This window comes from Artemia franciscana, chromosome 15, assembly GCF_032884065.1.
Source record: "Artemia franciscana chromosome 15, ASM3288406v1, whole genome shotgun sequence".
Classification (NCBI taxonomy): domain Eukaryota; kingdom Metazoa; phylum Arthropoda; class Branchiopoda; order Anostraca; family Artemiidae; genus Artemia; species Artemia franciscana.
The window spans coordinates 27,598,142-27,615,190 of NC_088877.1; the positions used below are offsets into that span (position 1 = coordinate 27,598,142).

At 35.1% G+C, this 17,049-nt stretch overlaps 2 protein-coding genes across 2 annotated transcripts in view; both read right to left on the reverse strand.

Moving 5' to 3' along the window:
• LOC136036275 (methyl farnesoate epoxidase-like) overlaps positions 1 to 5,687 on the reverse strand; it is a 36,525-nt gene extending 30,838 nt beyond the window's left edge. Inside the window, exon 1 of the mRNA XM_065718415.1 lies at positions 5,506 to 5,687. Coding sequence (XP_065574487.1) covers positions 5,506 to 5,587 — 82 coding nt within the window. The 5' untranslated portion in view covers positions 5,588 to 5,687. The remainder of the gene's footprint in view (positions 1 to 5,505) is intronic.
• Positions 5,688 to 13,116: 7,429 nt separating this feature from the next.
• Positions 13,117 to 17,049, reverse strand: part of LOC136036276 (inositol polyphosphate multikinase-like) — a 47,310-nt gene continuing 43,377 nt past the window's right edge. Inside the window, exon 5 of the mRNA XM_065718416.1 lies at positions 13,117 to 16,992. Coding sequence (XP_065574488.1) covers positions 16,595 to 16,992 — 398 coding nt within the window. The 3' untranslated portion in view covers positions 13,117 to 16,594. The remainder of the gene's footprint in view (positions 16,993 to 17,049) is intronic.

The following is a 17,049-nucleotide window of genomic DNA, read 5'->3' on the forward strand; positions in this document are numbered from 1 at the left end:
CGTGGTAACGAACTGCAAGTAAGAAGCGACTAGGCTCAATAGTAACCAAAACTTTAAAAAAAAAGGATTTTCATTATCAACACATACATCAAACGAATCAAATTATTATGCTGATTTAAGATATATAAGATTCATTAAGTTTAGTGTTACCCATAAAAAGTTATGGGCCTGAAAAAATTTGCCAAAATTTTGAAATAGGGGGAGGAGGATACTCCCTAAAATTCAAGAAATCTTAGTGAAAATCACACAATCAGATTCGGCGTACCAGATAACCTTCCTGTAGGAGTTTCAATCTCCTATCTGTAAAAACCTTCAATTTCTCTATTTTTCCCAGAAGACAGACAACGGATGCGTGTTTATTTGTTGTTTTTTGTTGTTGTATTTTTCCCAGGGGAGAAAGCACTGAAATAATAGTCCGAGAAGATCGGGAGAGGGCATTCAGGAACAGTTGAATATTTTTCAGGAACAACTTCAGGAACAACTGAATTCTAAACTGGAGAGTTTAAAATTTGGACAGATGGAAGATGGATGGAATAATTTCTAAGAGCGTTTACTGAAACACAAAGGTCATTTAATTAGTATAGGAAGTTTTTTTAAAAGTCCTAAAAACTTTAACGTAAAGAACAAGGTAGTAAGGAGGGGCAACCCTTCATACGCGGAATAAATATCCCCAAATGAATATGCAATTTTCGGTTTAGTTTTTCATGTACGATGAGCCAAATTTGAACCTGCATTAGTTGGAAAACGCTCAGAAATTAAACAAAAAACAAGTTTTTTTTTACTGAAAGTAAGGAGCGACATTGAAACTTAAACAGAACAAAAATTATTCCGTGTATAAAAAGGACTGTCCCCTCCTCAACGCTTTGCTCTTTATGCTTAAAAAAACGAGTAATTTCAGCAAGATAGCGATCCTAGATCCCGGCTGTCGCCATTTAGCGTTGTAGATTTGGCAAGAATTAAATGAAAATAGCAAGTTTTTTAAACTTGCAACATTAAACTTAAAACGAACAGAAATTATTCTGTATATGAAAGGGGTTGTCCCCTCCTCAACGCCTTGCTCTTTACGCTAAAGTTCTCATTGCTTTAAAGAATAGAGTTGTGAAATAGAGTCAAACTATAGAGTAAATAGCGAGGCGTTGAAGAGAAAACATCCCCTTTAATATACAGAATAATTTATGTTCGTTTTAAGTTTTAGTATTATTCATTACTTTCAGTCAAAATTTTTTTTTTACTTAAATTCAAAAAAGAAAAGCCTATTGCCCATTGCTTACGCATAGCATTTGTTATTGGGAAGTAAACAGACATTATTTGGGGAGGCGAATTTTCTCTGTTGGAACTTTAAGTGGTGGAGTGTAGGTGATATCCCGTCTTAAATACTTTGCTATTTATGCTAAAGTGTGAATTTGTATCCCAGTCCTTTACGAACAGCAAGTGAAACAGAAGGTTCGTTCAATTAGAATAAGAAACTTTTTGAAAATTCTAAATAACGTTAGCGTGAAGAGCAAGGTATTGTGGAGGGGATATCCTCCTCATGGTTATAGGTGTTTAACCCCTCCCTCCCCCCTGCGAAAAATATCCCCTCAGAAAATACCCTTCAGCGAAAACTACGGCCGAGGAAAATACCCCCTGTCGAAAATATTCCCCTCCTGGTAAATACCCTCCGGAAAATACCCCGTGTGGAAAATAAAGCTTTCAAAATTTGAGTTTTATTTGAGTTTTTTTCCGTTGGGAGAAGTAATTTCAGTACTTGTGTATTATGCGCCACTCACTCAAGTTTACGCGGTGTAAACTCGAGAACAAACCTAGTGCCTTCGTTAGTTTCTTTCAGTTTAGTGCGAGACAAGACAAAGACAAGTGACAGAACAGATGATAAATATATGTATATATTTGCCCATAAGGGGGGGGGTTAAGCAATTGGACATTTTGAAGTCAGGAAACAATTCTTACTTCATAATATGCAGAATAATGGTATCTAATAAACTTTGCATGCAGACCTGCTATACCCCTCCCCCTCTAATATGCAAATATATAGGCCAAATTTGTCAGTGGCCTAAGGCGGTTTGGTAATGCGATGATTTGTTAGTAGTAGTAGTAGTAGTAGTAGTAGTAGCATTGAACATTATAAATATTTCAATAACAATTACCAAAATTATTGAAAACATCAGTGCCGCACCGGAGGTATTACGGTTTCTGCCAATTTTTCATGTGGAGACGTTCTGGCGGAATAATCTGGGGGCTATTTTGCGCGTGTTTTGATTTCTGGGAAATAATTTCAATGGAAATGAACATTCCTGGAGTGATCCAGAAACCGATTAGAGACTAGATTCTTTTCAAATGAAAGAATGCTAAGGAGAATTTTTCAAGCTGAATCGTCCGCAAGCAATTTTACTGGGAGGCAGTTTTCTCAGCGAGGATAGAACTGCCTGGAGTAAATTTGACGGGGGGTAGATTTACTTTACATTGGATGGAATTTTACCGAAAGAGATTTCCGTGTGTGGGAGGGTTGCCCCCTCCATATATGAAAGGTGTCTCTCTCCTTAATACCTTGTTGCTCTTTACACTAAAGTTTGACTGTTTGTCCAAACTTTTTAAGAGCGTTTACTGAAAAACAGGGGCTTTCTAATAAGAATATGAAGCTTTTTAAAGTACTAACAGATTTAGCGTAAAGAGTAAGGTAATGAAGACGGGGCAAACGTTCATATAAGGAATAAACCTTCCAAAATTAATTTGCAAATTTTGTTTTAACTTTTCTTGTACGGTGAGCCAAACTTGAACATGCATTAGCTGGAAAACATTCAGAAATTGAATACAAAAAACAAGTTGTTTTTTTTTTTACTGAAAGTATGGAGCAAAATTAAAGCTTAAAAAGAACATAATTATTTCCGTATATGAAAAGGGGTTGTCCCCTTCGCAACGCCTCAGTCTTTACGCTAAAATTTGTATTATTTTAAAAGTAGAGCCGTGACAAAGAGTCAAACATAAGTGTAACGAGCGAAGCGTCGAGGAGGGAACAGCACCTTTCATATACGGAATAATTTCTGTTTGTTTTAAGTTTTAGCGTCGTTTCTTACTTTCAGTTGAAAAACTTGTTTGTTAAACGTTAGCATCAAGAACGAGATATTTTGGAGGGGTTATCCTCCCCATATCACAATAGTTCTGTTCGTTTAAGTTTTAACGTTGATCTTTACTTTCAATTGAATCACTCAAGTGAAATTCAGTTGAATTCTCAGGGTAAAACTTTGAAGTGCCGCTGATTTCACGCTTTGTATGCGTCAGCTAATTGTATATCGGCAGTTAGATTACCTCCGCATCGCCTTTGTCAAGGTAGCCTTAATCAGCTATGCAAGGGTGGAATGTGACGTAAATTATGCAAATAAGGTATAAAATTTTCCTAAGGTTCTGACCATAACTGGTCACAAACGTAACGATTCTTCTCTAAAAAAAAAAAAAAAAATTGTATTTGGTTGATTGGTAGCCTTAAGGTTCTATTAAATTTGGAAATTTATTCCCCAATTTCCCTCAAAACCACATCCGTTTTTGAGGGAATTCAATTCGTATCTCTAAAATGATGATTCAACAATTATTTACTGGAAATGGATGAGGCGAAGTCTCAAATATCAACATGAATTACAAGGTCATCATATACATTGTTTTCAAGATGAGCTTTACAAACGAATATTTTTTTTATAGGGATGTTTCGCACGGACGCCGGCGCCCCCCCCCCCCCCCGGAACTAGAAGATGTTGGAAATGTATATAATATGAAAATGAGAAATGGTCCCATTAAGTTTCGATAAAAACAAAGCTTCTAGTAATACTTAACCCTCCCATCCTGGTATATTTCCTAAATGTAGTCATGGCGCCCCCTCCTCTCTACCATTTGTGCCTGAAAACATCTGAGTGAAATCTTTTGCGTCCAACAGAATATTGTTTTCTTCAATAAGAAGGAAGCTATAGCCCACTAAACCAACATTACACGCTTGCTCTAAAAGTATTCCCAGGGATGACGGGAGATTACGGATTGATTTCCCAGAAAGAACATATACCACCTTCACTCCTATCATATAATTTTGACCAGATGTCTTGGTGAAAATGGGCGTGGAGGGGGGCTAGTTACCCTTTAATCTTTTTGGCCTATTAAAAGGAACGCTGGAATTTCTATTTTTCTTTCGAACAAGCCCTCTCCAAGTGTCATTGGTTCCGTACAATTACCCCTGGAAAAACAACAAACAAACACGCTTCCATGATCTCTCGCCTACCCAAAAAATACAAAATTCCACATTATTGTAGATAGGAGCATGAAACCTATACAATAAGGTTCTCTGATATGCTGAATTTGTTGGTGTAATTTCCATTAACACCCCTTAAGCTTTTAGGGGTGTTTCTGCCTTTTTCAAAAATCAGACATTTGAGGGATAACTTTAAACTTATTGAAATGCATAAGAACTTTTAATTTTTGTTCAAATGTGCCTTTTCCCGATTTTTGGGAACTGTTACTTGGATATGGCCATCCCAGAAGGAAAAAATGAAAACGTGATCATTCTTCTCCAAAAAATTGCAAAATTTTTCATTTTTATAGATAGCAACTTTAAACATTTGTAAAAAAGTTTTCTGATGTGTGTATTTTGACAATATATTTTGATAAATAACCACATCACTTGTCCTTTTGGAGTGTTTTGGTGGGCATTCTATATTAGAGGCCCCATTTGTATATTGTGAATAAACAAAATTAGTACCATTAGTTTCCTCATGCTTAGCCTACTCTTTCCAAATATCGCATCCCGTTAGTGTAAATGCACAACATTCGTTGTGGCAACACCCCCCCCTAAACCTTTGATAATCCCAGAAATAGCCCTAGGATATGTATAAAACCAAACGAAAACACCAAAAAAATAAAATTTTAACTTTTCAATCAGTATTATCTTATAGGTGTTTTGTCACAAATGCGAATAAGGAATCTAATGACAGTATTTTATTAGCATGTTTCCTTCTATGAGGCCCCTAATATAGAATTGTTATCGGTAGCTTTATATTAAAAAATTTTACATTTTAAGAATCATTGTAAAAAGCCAATTCTTGTAATGCATGAATTGTTATCGAAAGTCCTACTTTTGGAGTTGTGGTTACTAATAGCCCGAGTCACTCTTTATTTAAAGTTCACTACCACGAAATGTTTGATTAAAGTTTGAAATAGAAAAGGGTGTGAATGAGTTCTGTACTTCATCGTTGACATTACTTGCCCCTGCTAAGACTCTAATTAAATCCTCCCACATCTTACGTCATGTGTTGGGATGGGTTTTCTTTGACTATGGGAGATGATGTCTGTGAAAATTTAAGATAACAGAACATAAGCTTTTTAGTTACGGAATATGTACAATTTTAATCCCCTGAGCACGAGCACGGAAGATATGTGAACTGAGGTAGAGGTTTTGACTTCCAGTCTTTTTGTGACCAATTTTCGACCTTTCTAAGAAAATCATAAATGACTGAAGAGCATTTCACTTACCTGGAGGATATTTCGATGGTCTCCATGCTAATTTTATAGCAATTAAACCAAGACCAATGGCACCTAATGTCTCTGTTATCATGTCTAAATGATTCTTCAAAACAGACTAAACTGACACTATCTCTAATAAGAATGAAGATTATATAACAAGAGTGATAATCGCGTTTAAACTTTGCATTGTTGGTTCACGCAGGGTTCATGCGAAGAAAACCGTAACTTAAGGGGCGCATGGTTATTAACATGCTCTATTCCTAAAACAAGAAGTTCTCTCAAATTCAATGAAACCTTTTGCAAAACCAATGAATAGGGCTCCTAGTCTAGTGTTGGAGACAATATCACACAAACTACTCAATAGGTAGGGAACCGTGAGGCAGTGGAGTAAACTGAACATTTGTTCTCCTTTAAGAGACAATAGGAAATAAGAAATATAAATAGGACAAAATTGTATTTTGCAAAATTTGGGGAATATGATAGTTTTCTAGTGGTTATTTCTACACTTTTACACCTTTTCTTGTTTAGATAAATTGTTTTGTTAGACCCCCTCAGAAAAAATACCGTATTTAATCAAACTTATAATAGAAAAACTTGCGTTGACAGACCTATAATTGTTTCCTTTCGTATTTCCCCGAATCTGTTTGCCCGACCGCTATTTATATTTTTATAAGGATGAAAAATCATAATTGCTTATTTTCTCTAGCTTTGATTTGAGAGAAAATACCTTACATGTACTTTGTGCACTGTTTAAAGCCACATGCCTACAGGAGGTGTGGTTCTGACGTAGAACTCATCCCTTACCCCTCCCCCCTACAAGGACCAAAAGTAAATGAGGAAAAAGCAGAATTTTCCAATGCTGGGTGAAATTACAACATGTTTAAGCCAAAAAAGACGTTTGTCGTTTCCCCTCCCAAAAAAAAACTCAAAATTGGCCCTTGTTTTTCCACAGATATTAGAAAACAGATTTTAGAAACACATTTACCTTATTATTCATAAATGAAATTTACTTCTACAAATTTCTGTAATTTATTGGAAAGTGCGACTACAAAACATAAAGCATACCATGCATATTTGTCCTTGTATCTCCAACATTCGGTCTTTCCGATTCTTCGCTCATATACATTTCTTCTTTTTGTGATAGACATCTGTAAGTCTAGTCCGGCAGGTCGCTTACTTAATTTGGTTTATTCATGACCCTCAGCTCTTTTATTCGCTTCATCGGATGCTCTTCTTTCATAATTCGATTTACTTCTTATTATAAACTTTGTGTTTGGAACTCTTTCTTAGTCCAACTTGAGATAGATGAATTTGTTCACAAATGAAATACCAGATACTCCGAAGTGTTCAAGGTTATGTTTCCTATGAAGTGTGTAATATGGTGACAACCTACAGCTGTACCTTCAGTCAAAAGGATAGTATAATTTGGGTATACTATTACTTTACCTTAGACCTTCATGTGCTTCCAGAGGCACTCAAGGCGTCTAAGAAGAGTCTCAAATCGTCTCTGTAACTGGCGGTAGCGATAATGTCTTCCCCCTCTGGTTGTAAGGAGGCCTGAAGTTGGCGCAGGTCGTTGTTGAAGGTACGACGGAGGTACTAATTTATTATTTTAATTATATATTCAATCGATTTAATGATTAAAATCCTATTTAGAAAACAGTCCATTTTTAAACAGCCTCTTAAATTCACTTACATCACAACAACGTTTAGAATCCTCATACAACGAGATATAAGAACTTAGCCCTAAGTTATGGAACTTAGCTCATCTAAAAACCAGAGAAAACCCCAAACTTGGCGTAACCAACTTATTAACATAAATTTTATTCATCGACCTTATGTCGTGGAAATGAACCTCATTAACATGTATGAATACACTTGAAAAGAAGCGGACTTTCTATTGACGCATTTATACATTAAAACACGAGTTTAAAAACCAAGTAGTGCAGCCGTTAGAAGTGTTTTCAACTTTACGTAAGCCTTACAACACGATTCAGTGATGGCTGTTTCAGACCAAAACGTAAGAATTACGCTTATGGTTTACAATTACGGTTTTGTGTAGCTAATCTTTCAGAGTAAATTACTTTCCTTTCAGACCGGAGTGCCTAAACACTAAATAAAAAACTTTTTCCTCTTTTTAATGTCATCACTTTTAGCACTTGGCAATTAGTTTAAAAAATTTTCAACATGACAGATAGTAATAGTTCTGATGATTATGTTTCAGTTATTGCGTCTGCACTACTTGGTTCCGAGCAAAATGAAAATGTCTATTGCTTTAAGGAACGAAAGAAAAGGAAGCAGTGGGTATGTCTGATACTGGAAAAAATAAAAAAGAGAGACTAGGGCAGTTAAACTTGCTTAATGAGCTTTTCGTGACTGACGATGATGAAAAACTTATGAATTTTACACGCTTTACTAGAAATGAATTTTCTGATTTGCCAAATAAAGTTCAAGTGAAAATAACAAACAAATATGCAAATTATAGAAAAGTTATATCCCCTGGGACTAGTCTAGCCTTGACTTTGTGTTTAGCAACAAGAAACAGAATGACAACTCTACACTATGAGTTCAGAGTTGGAACTTGTGCTGTCTAAGAAATTTTGAGAGAGACTGCACAGGCCATTTTTAATATTCTTTCTCCCAATTGTCTTGCTACCCCGTCTGAGGAAGACTTAAAAGTAGCTGCAGCACAGATCTTTACCCGATGGAAAAATGCCAAATTGCATAGGTACTATAGATGGTAAGCTCATCAGGCTTCAATGCCCTTACAATTCTGGTTCCCAGTTTTATACATATAAGAATTATTTTAGTGCTATTTTACTTGCAACTTGTGATGCGAACTCCACATTTTTTTTTTATGACGTTGGTGCCTACGGATCTGTTAGTGATGGTGGTGTCTTTTCTCGGTCTGAATTTGGGAAGTATATCGATAGTGGAGATACCCGGCTTTCTCCACCTCAAGAAACTTCTTGGAACTAACAACATGTTTCCACTTTCTTTTCTTATGGGACGAAGTCTTTCCGCTCAAGGACTACATAATGAGGCCCATTCCTGGTAAAAACCTTGTTGAACCCGGAAAGATATACAATTATAGAGTTTCCTCAGTTTGCAGGTTAATTGAGAACACTTTCTGTATTTTTGCAAAGGTTCATGCTGTTTAGATCAGAAATGATCATGCAGCCAGAGAAGTTTGTGATAATCGTAGAATGTGCACTTTACCCTCACAATTACATTATTACTTTACATGGTAACCCAAACGCCGAAGCAGTCGCCAACTTCTATTTCAAATGCCTCATTCCCGTATGTAGGTTGCACATCCAGTAATAATGCTTCAAGACAATCCAGAAATTTTGGCTAAATAGTTGCCAACTACTTCTTGTGGCATCTTTTTCACAGTTAAAAAAAGTTTGGAAGAATAGAAAGATAAGCCTTCAAACCAAGATTAGAATATTGGAAGCTACAGTGATGACAGTGGTCAAATATGGCTCTGAAGCATGGACACTCCGAAAAGCAGATGAAAATTTACTAGATGTTTTCCAGAGAAATTGCCTACGGATTGTTCTGGGTACCCGGCTGACTGACCGTATTTCAAACAGTAGGTTGTACGAAAAGTGTGGTTCAATCCCGCTTTCTGGGGCTATAATGAAAGAAAGGTTGAGATGGCTAGGCCACGTTCTACGGATGAAGGATGACAGATTACCGAAGATTGTCCTTTTTGGCCAACCGTCTGGGGCTACACGGAAAGCAGGTCGTCCTTGTCTGGGTTGGGAGGATGTCATAAATAAGGATTTAAAGGAAATGGGAACTTCCTGGGAGGGTGTAAAGAGGGAGGCTTTAAATAGATTAGGTTGGAGGAGGAGCGTGCGTAGCTGTGTTGGCCTCAGGCGGCTTGGTGCTGCAGTGAGTTATTAGTAGTAGTAGTAGTAGTAGTACTTCTTGTCTCTCGAAGGAAATGTTTCTTAGCAAACAGGTGATGCGCTGCAAGGTTCCTTCTAAAGCAGCCACCTTTTCAGTTTCATATTGTTTTTTACAAAAGTATCCTTTGTCAGAAAATTATTTTTATAAAATTCTTGTCAGTTTCCATACTTTCGTTAGCATCTTCTTTTTTTGTTATCTTTTATCTTATTTCTGAACACAAAAAGCAAATTCACACAATAATTATTTTGAATCTCATTTCTTATTTCTCTCCAATGCCAATGACTCTTTATTAATCTAAAATTAATGGTCCCAATTCGCTCATATCCTATCCCTTTCAACCCTACAAACTTTCTTAAAAATATCATTTTCAAATTTTCTCACGATTTTTTCATTTAGCCATTTATTTTAATCCATTTAGTCAAATTATAAAATAATTTAACTTCAATCAGACCTTTCGCATTGTTAAGCATATTTTTAACTAACTTCATTATTTGTCAAACACGTTTAGTCAAACTAATTTAGTCATTATTTTGTAGTCACCCCCTATCTATTAAGGTGACTATAGATAGTCACCTAATTGAAAAGTCACTTAATCGAAATTTGCTCTGAACTACGTTTCTACGTTTTGCTGACGTAGAGCAAATTTCAACTCTGTTTCATGCGTAACTTTCTTACGTTACGGAGTCCGTAATTTTCTTAAGTTTGACCGTAAGCTCCGTAGTAATCCGTAAGATGGTCAGTCTGAAGAAAAAACACAAGTCAAATTTTTGGTCTGAAAGGCTCTTAAGGCTTAAATTAGCAAGTATTTTAATGACAATATTTTCCAAATTCAGACCGGGTGATGAATTGAGGAGACCTACAAGTCCCCAGCCATATTGAGTTACAATACAAAATATAGGGGCGGATTAAACTAATATATAATACACGGATTATACCCTTCACAAAACAATGTTTAAATTTTCGAAATATACCAACATTCCTAGCAAAATATTTGAAAATTCCTCCATACGACCTTTAAATGAGAGTGATTCATCCACAATAATATGAAGATACCGATTCTCAATATTGAAAGACCCCCGGCTTCAACTGAAATTATCCATGAATAACAATTACCATCCCAAAACTACAGAATTTGACTTGTTATAATCAATAGCAATCTTGTTGCATATCATCCAGATGGAATTCCTCTGAAGAGTATTAGACAAAGAAGTAACCAACAATTCAGTTGTTTTTGCCCAGATTCGGGTCAATGTTGAGGTGTTCCCATTTTCTTGCAATCCACTTTTTTTCCTTGCCTTCTACGATAGTTTATACAAGATCTTGGCCAGTGTTTAAGGTCATTTTGATTAGATCATCCCATGTAGGTAGCCACAAAAAGTAAGAGCAAAACCCATCTCCCTTCAAGTCGCAAAAAAATGTAACCCTGCATCGTCAAACCAGGATCAGAACAACCAGGTCGAACCAAAATCCCTGCCCTCAATATAGAATCAGAGAATAGCCACAAAAAAAACTCAAGGACAACTCAATACTGAATTCATAGCACGGATTTTCTATTTCTTGCACTCAGCCATTTAAAACAAACTATGACATAAAAAAAGGGGAGATATATAAAAATTAACTAAATAAAAAATATGTTCTATGTGCTGTGATTATACCCTTCATTCCACACAGAAACAAAAAATATCAAACAGTTCGTGGTAACGAACTGTAGTAAGGAACGACCCGGCTCAATAGTAACCAAAAATCTAAAAAATGTTGATACCAAGAGTTACATCAAAAGAATCGCATTTTAATGCTGATTTCAAATATATAAATTTCACCAAGTTTAGTCTTACCCATCAAAAGTTACGAGCCTGAGAAAATTTGCCTTATTTTAGAAAATAGGGAGAAACACCCCCTAAAAGCCATGGAATCTTAACGAAAATCACACCATCAGATTCAGCGTATCAGAGAACCATATTGAAGAAGTTTCAAGTTCTTATCTACAAAAATGTGGAATTTTTAATTTTTTGCCAGAAGGCAGATCACGGATGCGTGTCTATTTGTTTTTTTCCCCAGGGGTGATCGTATCGACCCAGTGGTCCTAGAATCTTGCGAGAGGGCTCATTCTAACGGAAGTTAAAAGTTCTAGTGCCCTTTTTAAGTGACCAAACAAATTGGAGGGCACTAAGACCCCCTCCCACGCTAATTATTTTCCCGAAGTCAACGGATCAAAATTCTGAGACAGCCATTTTATTCAGCGTAGTCGAAAAACCTTATAACTATGTCTTTGGGGACGACTTACTCCTCCACAGTCCCCGTGGGAGGGGCTATAAGTTACAAACTTTGACCAGTGCTTACATATAGTAATGCTTATTGGGAAGTGTACAGACGTTTTCAGGGGGATTTTTTGGTTGGGAGGGGAGGGGTTGACAAGAGGGGGATATGTTGGGGGAACGTTACATCGAGGAATTTGTCAGGGGGGCAGGATTTTCTAGCATTATAAAAAAAAATGAAAAAATAAATATAAAAAGTTTTTTCAACTGGAAGTAAGGAGCAGCATTAAAACTTAAAATTATTACGAGAAATTATTATTTCTCGAATTACGAAATTATTACGCATATGAGGGGCTCACCTCCTCCTAATACCTCGCTCTTTACGCTAAAGTATTTTTAGTGATTTCAACTATTTATTCTTTTGTGATTCAGGGTCATTCTTAACGAATTGGGACAAAATTTAATCTTTAGAGTAAAGAGCGAGGTACTGACGAAGGGGTGAACCCCTCATATATGTAATAAAACATGAGATTACAAAAGTTCGTTACGCAAGCTAATTTATAAGTTACGTTTATCTTTTACTAATAATAACATTCGTAAAAAATTAAAAGTTCTAGTTGCCTTTTTAAGTAACCAAAAGATCGCAGGGCAACTAGGCTTCCTCCACCGTTCCTTTTTTTCTCAAAATCATTCGATCAAAACTATGAGAAAGCCATTTAGCCAAAAAAAAAAATAAACTTGCAAATTTCGTGTTAATTATTCCTCTGCGAAAGCCAAAATCAGAACATGCATTGATTCAAAAACGTTCAGAAATTAAATACAAAAAAAATAAGTTTTTTTTAGCTGAAAGTAAGGAGCGACATTAAAATTTAAAACGAACAGAAATTACTTCGTATATGAAAGGGGCTGCTTCCTTATCAACACCCCGCTTTTTACGCTAAAGTTTTTTACTGTTTTAAAAAGCAGAGTTGAGAGAAAGACTCAAACTTTAGCGTAAAGAGTGGGGCGTTGATGAGGAAGCAGCCCCTTTCATATACGAAGTAATTTCTGTTCGTTTTAAGTTTTAATGTCGCTCCTTACTTTCAGCTAAAAAAACTTGTTTTTTTTATTTAATTTTTGCTAAAAGAGAACACAGTCTCTTGGTAGCGCATACATCAATTAACATATTCTGCATCATCACTCCAGTGTAACGCAGTCTATAGGGCAGAGCAAAAGTACCACTTTCTTATTTGCTGTTACACATTCTTTCTTTATACTGCTTAAGCTTAGATGCTACTCTGGTGCGAAATAACACTATCTTGTTTTTTTTTAATTATTCATTGCTTATTCTCTTTTAGGACATTAAGACACCCGTAATTGCTATCAATTACTAGAGAATAAAGGCTAACAGTTAAAACTGGGCACTAATTTTGCCCTTGTATTTCTGTTACAAACACATAACTTGAACTTGTAAATCAATAGATTTATTTCAATTTTGGAAAGTTACATAACAATAAAAACAAACATTCAAACTTTGGAGGTATATGTTCTCCCTATGAAGACAAAACTAAAACGAGTACATTTCTATAATCCCAGGTGATGTTAACACCGTGTCTTATTAAGACCACAGAATGCTATTGTAAAATAGAAATTAGCAATATTACACCTGGATTTTACAGTAAACCAGCTGAATTACTTTCCTAATTAGATTTTCACATCATATTAAACTTTTATTTCATGGTTCTTTATATGTATACATTTAAATTGGTAAAGAGAAGCATAAAAATTAAAGATTCTAGTTCCCCAGGTCCTGCTGAAAAATTTAAACCTAAAAAACCTGTGTTTTGAGGCATCACTCTCCCCACATAAAACTATTTCGTATTCCCATCCCAGAAGGCAAGATTTATAAGTTGTACTGAAGTTTGTTCTTTTTATAGTTCGCTTTACCAGAGTCTAAAGATAATTTTCACTTGCCAAAGAAAACAAAAGGTATTCATCACATTTTTGCCATTTCATAAATTTTTTTCTACTTTTAATTTAATTCACTGATTGTGTTTTTCTTTTTTTACTGTAGTTGGAATTAAAACCTAAATTTTATGAGATTAAATACTATTTCAATTTTTTATTTAATTGCCTGGTTCTGCTCATTGATACTGCATAGTCAGTTGTCCTATTAGTTTATCTCCTATTGCACAAATGTTAACGCCCCAAGGATTTTCTTCTAATTTAAGGCTTGTTCCGTCGTTTTACCCGAAGAAGTGAGAAACAACTTTACTAAAAACGGTTTTGCCCAATCTGTCAGATAATTATTAATAACAGTTGTAAGTGGAATTCTTTATCAATTTAAAAATTCTTGAATTTTTGAAAAATTTTGAAAAATAGATAAATTTCAGATAAAAATTCAAGTAACTTGAAAAAAATATACAAAAAATTGGAAACTTCTCTATTTAAAAATAATTCTGGAAGATTTTTGTGTTTAACAGTTTTAAATAAATGTTTATACCTGTTTTGAAGCTGGACCGCGGTTAAAACGTTAGTCTAAGGCCTGAGCCACACCATAGTCACATCCGTAGAAAAAAAATACAAGTTTTATGAATGACAAGAGTTTGTATCTGATTTTAACGTGTCTGAGTTTATCTGATTTAATCGCTCTTCTATTTCAGAAGCGGACATTCAAATGGCCGGATGTTACTGGAGTCTTCGCTTGCACCAAGACTAATTTCGTCCTAACGATTCTACTGACAAAATTCAAAATTGTGAAAAAGAAAAAGGGAGGTTGTTTCTAGACAGTGAAAAAAGGAAGGAAAAATATGCCGAATTTTGGTCGAGACCTCTTCTTGGACGTCCTCAATATAAAAAAAGTAAATTAAAAGTCAAAACATACGAACAAAAGTCCTACGGACAACTAAAAACAAAAAGAACGTCAAAACAAAACTTCAATGTTGAATGTTTTTCTTTGTTTTATTTTTTTAGGTTCGTTTTGTTTTGTTTTTTTTTTCTTAGGATTTTTATTTACTAATTTTTTAATTTTCATTTACCTTTGTGCACTGAGGACGGTCGAGCGGAGGTCTCGACCAAAATATCTGCATATTTTTCCTAATTTTTTTCACTGGCTAGAAATATCCTAGCTTTTCCTTCTTCACAATTTTTTTCATATTAACAGGCATTGCCGGAAAGGCCTTAAAAATTATTTATGACAATAATACATTTTTATCTTTTGCCAGATTTACGTTACAGATAGAAAACTGCTAGTTTCAAATCTCCATTTGAAAATATTAAGCCACAACTCTTGACACTGATTAGTTAATCATAAATTTCATGCTTGAAAGTTGAACAATGGCCAAATCTAGAAATTATGAATGGCACACATAATTGGCGCTGTAATCGTGTGTAATTTCCATTTTCTCAACAAGTGTGACTATAAGAAGACCCAGGCTTCTTGGCTGCATAAGTATATAGAATAGGGATGCTTCTTGACAACAAAAATCCTTGCGTTGGGAGGCAGCTGGGATAGAATCTCCGTTCCCACTTTGATTAAGAGATCAATTCACTGTGGAACCAAAGGCACTTGAATAACAAATTCCCCTCTTTCTTTTTACTTCAAAAACTTAAAATATACGAACTTGTTTTAATATATGTAGAAATGACTTGCATAAAAATTTCGCTAATTTGTGCACTTTAGGATGTACAAAAAAAAATATCTCATTTTCCTCAACAAGTATGGGATTTGAGTGTACTACAGCGAATATAGCTTTCCAGCAGTTAAGTTGATTATTTAGATTTCCTAGTCAGTTAGTTTTCTTTTTCCTCTTTTTCATTTCAGTACCAAAAACCTTGATTCGTTCTTAACTTTGCATGCTCTTATGAAATTACTTAAAAAGACGACTATAAAATAAAAACTTCTAAAGTGGTTTAACAGTGGCTGAGACATTTTAGCCGTTGAATGGTAAATGATTTTATAAAGAAGGCACTTCAATGACTAAAAAAAAAAAAAATGCATTAACACAATCTTCATGCTTTTCCGATATTTGTTTCACGAGATTAGCGGATTTGGCAACTGAAGGGCCGATACGACCTATTTCGATATTCATTATACCGATATTTCGATACGAGCTACAGATACAACAGCGATGATAGGCCGATTCTCTCGATTGAAAATATCGGGTAGTGTTTTTAAATGAGTATGTGGAATTTTGAATTATTCCTACCATAAGTTCAAATTCCACGCATTCATTTAAAAACTAGTGACACATTACTTCATCAAAGGTGGCATACTATGGCACCTTAGAAAGCACAAAAAGAGCCATGAAACTATATTTTTAAGGTTTCGGAAGTATTTGGATATAACCAAACCATCATCACATGAGTCAAACTGGAATCGGAATTATTAAGCCCATCCCGAGGCAAAATTAAAATCAAAGATAAGATACATTACATTTTATCATGTATTTGGTAGAAAAATATTTTAAGTTGTGGTTTTACTTATCATCTAAAGCAATATCTAACAGCTTCAATTTTTTGAGATAATTACCAAAACTGTTTAATAAGGTGTTATTTAGGAGATGGCTAGTTTAATGCATGTTCAATCGCACTATGATCCTCTTGATCTGCATTAGCCTGCTGACCTTCCCTTTGAGGACAGCTTAGCAAAAGGTTTTAGGCAATTATCTAAGAAGTTTGAAAATCACAGATACAACCTTAAAGTGTGACAGCAAAGTTAAATACTTGAGCCTAGAGAGTATGCTTAAGTACAATTTTATACGGACCTAGTCAACCGTCTTTTAAATTTTGTAATTATTTGACAATCAGAACGTTTTGTCAGTTTCTGGTTATAATTCTCACGCTTAGAGAATATCCTTATAAACGTATAAAGCTGAGAGTTAATTAAGGGATGTACTGTTAAAGTCTAAAAATATGGAGTTTGAACTTCGATACCAAAGAATCTCTTAGGAAGCTGGTGTAAAAAGGAAGCTCTTTAGTATACTTATGAGAGAATTGAGTCCAAAAAGAAAATTGTCATCCTCTTTACCGTCAGCCGGAAACACATGAGCAAAATCAATCAACTTAACAGTCACTAGCCCTCTCTTTGGACGCTCTTTCCCTTTCACATGGATAAGAACATGTTTCACAGCATTTGGACCATCTTCAACCATCTTCTCGCATCCGTTCTCAGTCGATAAAGGCACTATGGAATTGGCACTGTAAACAAACAGGAGAGAAGACGCAAAAAATAAATAGTAGCGCTGACGACAGAACCAATCCCTCATCTCTTCTAATTCATTAAGGAAAGTAGAAATGACTAGGGTTGAATTTTCATTAGATGCGTTAAGGTACTTCGATATCACTATAAATAAATAGAATATATGAGCTTGTACAAGTGACAATCAAAAATAAAATAGAA